General features: G+C 35.8%; 3 gene segments (V, D, J or C); 2 read left to right on the top strand and 1 right to left on the bottom strand.

The window, feature by feature from the left end:
* Positions 1 to 1,784: 1,784 nt before the first annotated feature.
* LOC107747875 (Ig lambda chain C region-like) lies at positions 1,785 to 3,016 on the bottom strand. The segment is given in 3 exon segments: positions 1,785 to 2,242; positions 2,865 to 2,916; positions 3,008 to 3,016. Coding segments are annotated over 3 exon segments (378 nt in total).
* Positions 3,017 to 3,549: 533 nt separating this feature from the next.
* On the top strand, positions 3,550 to 4,129 carry LOC107747886 (Ig kappa chain V region 3547-like). The segment is given in 2 exon segments: positions 3,550 to 3,627; positions 3,717 to 4,129. Coding segments are annotated over 2 exon segments (387 nt in total).
* A 2,556-nt stretch (positions 4,130 to 6,685) lies between these two features.
* LOC107747885 (Ig kappa chain V-III region NG9-like) lies at positions 6,686 to 7,179 on the top strand. The segment is given in 2 exon segments: positions 6,686 to 6,762; positions 6,857 to 7,179. Coding segments are annotated over 2 exon segments (378 nt in total).
* Positions 7,180 to 7,638: the final 459 nt, after the last annotated feature.

Raw genomic sequence — 7,638 nt, 5'->3', positions numbered from 1 at the left:
ATGCCTTCTTTCTTTGCGTGCACATTTGGGCGGTGTTATGCAAATCTTCCCAGATCGTGACGTAGGTATGTGGGGGCGTGTTAGAACGAGCCGTTTTAGGTAGGCGTGGTTAACTCTTAACCTTTATAAAGAATATCTCTTTGGTTTTGAGACTTTAGTGTTTGCAACTTTACAGATCTTCTTTATGCACCAAGAGCTTGTAACACTCCAAAGAGAAAGGAAAAATTTTAATCGCATCATATGACCCCTTTAAGGTTATCATCAGTTTCCTCTAGTTAAAGATTAAGACTGTTTACCTTACAGAAATATTGGTCCAGAAGCAAATAAAAGTTGTTGATCCAGGAAAATGTTCTGCATGGAAAAGTCATAATAATATTAGAAGTGATTTATTAAAAGAACTTTGTACTTTCATTGCAGTGTTATGTGATGTTGTTTTTGTTGTTATCTAATTAAATCATCTCATATTTAGATCCCGCATATTTATTTATTATTGTATTTAACAACAGCAAACCCAGAGAGTCACTATGCTAACATGTAAATCTAAAACTCTGATCTAGATATAATATAGGGCCTATGATACGCATAGGAAACCCAATTCTGTTTTGTATGCATTTACTCACCCTCATGTTGCTCCAGACCCATATATATGATTTACTTTCTTCTGTGGAACACAAAATATGTTTAGCAGAATGTTCAAGCTGCTCCTTTTCAATAAAAACGCCACTGGTTACGTGACTAACAACTGCCATGGTTCAGAACTGAAAAAAGGTTCAGTACATTACTTTCTGAAGGCATGTGTGAGGAACACACCGACATTTAAGTCTTAAAATCTCCTGAATCTCCTAGCGCGTTGTTGTAAACATATATCAAACAAATTAGCTGTGAGCAAAGTGACATTTCTGATTAAACAAACTCTGATTTGAGATTTTGAATAACACTCATGACTGTTTTGATTCATCTCGGTGACTCGACTCGCTTTCGAATCTGTTCACTGAGGAAATTCGTTCAGAATCCTTCACTGATTCGTTAAGTGATTCCTTCTGCAGGTTATGTCGTTACGACAGTTGAGTTCAGTTGGTTCACTAATGAGATGATTCATTCAATGGCGCGCGCGCTAGTAAAAGGGGGCGTATCCGCTCAGTATGTTCAACCAATAAAATTATGGTTTCGCAGCCCGAACTTAAATGCTATTGGTTCGCGCTATTGTCAGTCTTCGAAGGTTGGAAAGCACTAACAAGCTTTCCAGAGAAATAAGTTAGCGAAAAAGACTTTTCCTGACCACAGGGGGAGACACAGCACGTTTACTAAATGTTATTTTTTTCTCAAATATATGTCTATATTTCTATGTACTTTATGTTTTCTTGTTTTATTTCTTTTCTTGTTTAATTATTGTCCACAAGACTGTACAGACTAATATAATGTATAATTATTATACATTAATAATATTCTTTTGGTTTAATTTAGTTTTTACACATTTTTATAAATTATTAGATGATGGCAAGCTTTTCTCTCTATTAGTCAAACTCATTTCACAGAATAACGAGTCAAACTGTGAAACTGAATGTTAAACTCATATTTGCATTTGTGATTGTGTTCCTCTGAGAATAGAGAAGATGTTGTTCCATCATGTACGGTATATGCAGGTGTTTTCATGGTCCACTGACTTAAGTTTATTTATAATACGTGAGCTAAACCCCTGATTCAATGAAAGACCTGAAACAAGAATGACAAAAAAGGGACACAAAGTCACAATTATATTTTATTTAATGACTGAATTTTAATCAAATCACACATACAGGCTTGTATGAAGCACACAAAGCAGAGCAGATGCAGATGCGAGCGACTGAAGCTGGATGTGGAGAATGAAGGAGTCGCTCATGTGCTGTTAGTCTCCATGTGAGACATGAGTGAGAAGAGCAGCAGATCTACTCTGAACACTGCTGTCTCGTCACGTGTCCAGTGAGCGCAGGCTGGCCGCTCCGTGTGGCCTCACAGCTCACTGAGACGCTCTCCATCCACTCCTGCTCAGAGAGAGTCAGGCTGCTGCTCCAGCTGTACAGACCGTCCTTCTCCAGGAGCCCAGCGCTGCTCTCCTGAGACCTGCTGCTCCCGTCCACCTTCCAGCTCAGGCTCCAGTCTGACGGGAAGCCCTTGCTGGCCACACACACCAGTGTCGCTGTCTTCTTTGAGGAGATCTCTGCACTGGAGGGCGGCAGGACGCTCACTTTAGGACGAGTGACGCCTGAGAGAAGCACAGAGAAATCAGAGTCACCAGTGTTTTCCTTTATGTGTTAAAGATAAAAATAGGAGAAATTCTCCAAGCAGAAGAACAAAATGAACAACATGCTCAATGAAGCAGATAAAACTGAAATAAAAAAATTCAATTAACACTGATGTTCACAAATTTCTTCACATGAAAAGAGAACATGAGAAAAAGGGAATTACAAAATGAATTAAAACGGAAATATCATTGAGTTTTGAACTGCCACAAAAACTTGTGGCTGTTGCATGTAAATTTAACATCTTTAAAACTCTCAAAGTAAGCAAAATATAATTTTATTAAACAAAAATGATCAAATGAATTTTTTGTTTAAGAAGCTGACGAAGATTTAAAATTAGGAAACAAACTTAAAAACTCACAAAAAAATAGTCATTGTGCATCAATTTTACAAACAATAACTTGTTTAAAAAAAGTCTAAAAGAAATAGCAAATTCAAAAATGTTTCTGCCTCAGAGTAAAAAAAAAGTAAATGTATGAAAAACTTAAAAAAATAAAATGCATCCTTTCTTAACATAGAAAGTCACAATTGTGGGATATTAAGATGCAATTACTTTTTTAAATGATAATTTATTGATTTACTTACTGCCAACATCCAGTTTGGTGCCGCTGCCGAAAGTCCTCCACAGTGATAGAAACTAATAGAGCAGCTGAACAAAAACCTCCTGAACGCTTCACTAACTGCACAAACACACATCAACTGAGTCTCCAACAAACACATCCACTCACAGCAGACATTACCTTCAGTTACTTCATCTGCTTTATGCAGTCTGTGTTATTACTAAAGCATGAAACGGAATTTATAAAGAGTTAATTTGTATATATATAGTGTGACGGGACTCACAATCAAACTCAGTTGATTCAGTGATTGACAGAGACACATGTGTGATAATCCTCGTGTCTGTTAAAAACCTGCAGGAACATCCATGGGTTTAGCATAAAATTTGGGATTAACAGTGACGTGTCAATCCAACTAGAGTAAAACATATTATCAAAGTCTCACGGGAAAGAATCAGGTTAATATACTAAAGTTGGTCTTGAAGATGTATTGAGAATTAAATTGAATGATTCAGTTTTTAATAGTTTGGCTAAACAGAAGATTGACTGATTTTTTACTAGATGTTCTCACTTCAGGAATTGTTTTTTATTACAGGCCTATGACTGAGACTGAGTGACTGTCTTGAGGTAAATGATCTGGAGAGTGTTTGCATATTGATCAGATGCTTCAGTGCTCTGAGAGTGTTTATAGTGCTGTGAGTTTAACACTTCATCACTGACACACACAACAATCTTCATCAACATGACCTTCATCATCATCTTCATCTGGACTCTCACAGCGTTTGCTCAAGGTTTGTGGAGCACAAGTTTGATATGAATTCATTTCTTCAAGTATATTGTCAGAGTTTTGAGTTGATTTTCTTCTTGTTGTGTGTTTCAGAGAGTAGAGGACAGATCAGCGTCACTCAGAGTCCCTCAACGACAGCAGCTCAACCAGAAGAAACTGTCAAAATCAACTGTAGAACCAGCAGAGATGTGCACAGACGGAGTGATGGGGATGAAGAGTTAGCCTGGTACTTACAGAAACCTGGAGAAGCTCCTAAACTCCTGATTTATTTAGCAAAAAAACTTTACACCGGAACGCCATCTAGATTCAGTGGCAGTGGATCTAAGACTGATTTCACTCTGACCATCAGTGGAGTCCAGACTGAAGATGCTGGACATTATTACTGTCAGAGTGTACACTATATCAGTAGTAGCTGGGTGTTCACACAGTGATAAAGAGTCGTACAAAAACCTCCGTCAGTCAGAGTCACAGTGATGAACTGATGCTGCAGCTGCTCAAACACTATCACTCACTCAACAGTGAAGAAACACAAATATGATCTTAATATCAATTTTGTTGAGGTCCATCATTATGTTTTTTATCAATTATTTGGATATAATTATCTTTTTTTCCCAGAACTTTTATGGAGTATCTCTTCGACTCTCAACTCACTCATTTTTCAATCCATGACATTTTTTATTATGTATTTTTCTAATGCATAAATTCTTTCTTATAGCCAATTATACATTCATATTGCAAAGAGCATCAGCAGGACATAAAGGTGTTGCTGCTTGAATAGTTTATTCATCATCTTACAGCAAAAAGTCTCCATTCTTCATTACAGTTCAAGTTCATACATGAGCTACTGTATATAAATCTTATAAAACTACCACTCAATCTTCATAACTGTCTCATCACTCCATGAGCAGAAGTGAAACTGTTCCAGTTCAGAGCGTTGAACCGATCGCTTTGCTGAGGCTCAGGACGCTGCTGCGGCTGTAGCGTCCGTCCCGCTCGCTCTCTGCGCTGGTCTGAACCCCCTCGGTGACCTCTGACCCGTCCAGCGTCCAGCTCACCTGCGCCCCCTGTGGAGAGTAAGAGCTGAGCAGGCAGAGCAGTGCGGCTGAGTCTCCAGAGATCTGCAGAGAAGAGGGAGGCAGCAGAGACACGGAGGGCTTCACTGCGGGACCAGCTGAAACACACAAACACACACAACACTCACTTCTTCACATCTGCAGCTACAATCTTCACTGGAGCAGATGTGATAATGCAGCCAAAATCACAATCACTTCATCATTTTACTGTAATTCCACATCTCTGATTTCATTCATGTTCCACAAACATCCTGAGTTATGTTTGAAAATATTCTTCATTAGCTAAATTATTATTTACTCTTATAAACTGGAGACTGTAAAAAATGATTGTAATTTTAATGGTAAAAGACTGTAAAAGTGCTACAGTAAAAACTTGTTAATTGGTTAACAGTAAGTTCTCTACTATATACGATGGAAAAACTATAATAAATCTAACAGGATGTTTCTGTAATTTTACAGTAAAATACTGTTAAAGTTTTTGGAAGTAAAAAGGAACAAGTCTGGCAAACACAGCTGCCATTTTTACTGTAAATTTTACATATTTATTTATTACAGCGTATCAAGCATAAGATCCTGTACACTGTATAACTATATATATCACTAGCAAACATGATATACTGTAAAGTGTATGCAAATTTGTTACTTTCTCAATTAAGTAAAATGTTTAAACTGATTTTATAAAATATCTCTCTCCAAATGCAAACTGATAATTTTGTTGCAATGTTTTATAATTGATTATTTCAATATATTATTTGTATTTTGAAAATAGTCATCGTTCAGGCCATTTTTTTTATAAACATAATTTTAAGTAAATTTAATAGTTTAAATTATTTATTTTAACATGCATATCAACTGAATTTCTTTTTAGCCTGATGATGACACCCATGAAATTAAATATTCTGTCTATATTATCCAGCTTTTGTGTCATGCGCAAAATGAAATATATTAAAATATTGTAATTAATTAAAAAATATTGAAAAGTTAACATTAGGTGTGAAATTACTAATGTAAAACATTAAGTGCAAATATGAACTATGGTTTGAAATGTGAAAAAACATGGAATATCACCAAATATGACTTATTCATAATATAGTCATTTTTGATTGTGCAATCAATCAATAAAATAGACTGAAACTTATGAAATAAAAGTACAGCTTTTTAATAATATATTTTTGTAATCAATTAAGAATATTGTTGCCAAATATTCCTAAGTAACCTTAAACCTTGTTTTTAAAAAAACACACACATTATATATTTATATCAAATAATTTAAGAAAGACTTACTTCTGATGGTCAGTTTAGTTCCTCCACCAAAAGTGTAGCACAGTGCTTCATTCTAGTGAAAGTGTCGTACAAAAACCTCCGTCACACTCAAATGAACACAAACTCCAGCAGAGCAAGAGAGAACGACACTCACACACACTGATATGAGACTCAACAGCAGCTCTTCTCAACAGCAGACATGGATTTAATTTTTTTAATCTTTAAAAAAAAAAACAGTATTATTGCATGAAGGCTGAAATCATTTGTTTCATAAACAGTCCTAAAATACATTCATTGCATTTTCGGTACACATGTGATTTTAAACTCTGCTAATTCTACTTACCTGCTTTATAATGAAATCTTTAGCTAGATTTAGATGGTCATTCTCTATTAGATGACCTTTGACCTGTTATACAGTATCATAGATGATATCAAATCTGCACAACAGATATTAAATGCTCTCAGCATCAAAGTCTGAATGAAACATTAAACAGTGTTTGGAGGGAGAAGCTTGACCCAAAATAACATGAAGCAAATTATAAATGCCTGTTTCTGAAAACATTAAATGGAAATGTATTAGCAAAGATACTGAACAAATAAAATGGCAAAACTGTGTATCTCTACTGTCTTCAGGTAAATGATGCGGAGTGTGTTTGCATATTGATCAGATGCTTCAGTGCTCTGAGAGTGTTTATAGTGCTGTGAGTTTAACACTTCATCACTGACACACACAACAATCTTCATCAACATGACCTTCATCATCATCTTCATCTGGACACTTTCATACTGCTTTATACTACAAGGTGAATAGTGTATATTTGAAATAATATTAATGAAATAATTGTATTATATGTCAAATAATATATTTTTATGGACTAATAAATGTTTGTTTCTCAGGGTGTAAAGCTCAGATCACAGTCACTCAGACTCCTTCAGTGAAAACTGTCACACCACGAGAAAATGTAGAGATGAGCTGTAAGTTTAGTTCTGCTCCAAGCTGCAGCCTACCCTGTGTGTCCTGGTACTTACAGAAACCTGGAGAAGCTCCTAAACTCCTGATTTATAGAACAAGCAGCCGTCAGTCAGGAACTCCATCTAGATTCAGTGGCAGTGGATCTGGGACTGATTTTACTCTGACCATCAGTGGAGTCCAGACTGAAGATGCTGGACATTATTACTGTCAGAGTTACCACAGCAGTGGCAATGTGTTCACACAGTGATAAAGAGTGGTACAAAAACCTCCGTCAGTCAGTCACAGTGACTGAACTGATGCTGCAGCTGCTCAAACACTATCACACACTCAACTATGTAGATTTTCATACCAATTTTATAAAATATAAATAATTGATTGAGTTTTCTAGTTGCTAAATTCATTAATTTAACAAATTTATCTTGTTAAATTCATCTAACACTATATCCGTGAGGTTCATAATGTGGCCGCATGTTCGTTTCATCATGTATCTGCAGGTGTTTTCATGGTTCACTGAGTGAAGTTTCTATTTCTTTTTTAAATGTGAGTTAAAGCCCTGATCCAAAGAAAGACCCGAAACAAAAATGACCAAAAAAAAAAAATAACACAAAGACATTAAGTTACAATTGTATTTTATTTATTGAGCAAATTTTAATAGAATCACGACAGAATGATAAAGCACACATATAGTCTTGTATGAAGCACACAA

The sequence above is a fragment of the Sinocyclocheilus rhinocerous genome, unplaced genomic scaffold (genome assembly GCF_001515625.1).
Source record: "Sinocyclocheilus rhinocerous isolate Xijiao unplaced genomic scaffold, SAMN03320098_v1.1 scaffold799, whole genome shotgun sequence".
Classification (NCBI taxonomy): domain Eukaryota; kingdom Metazoa; phylum Chordata; class Actinopteri; order Cypriniformes; family Cyprinidae; genus Sinocyclocheilus; species Sinocyclocheilus rhinocerous.
Note: the sequence above shows the minus strand (reverse complement) of the source record. Positions and strands in the feature narration are given on the sequence as shown.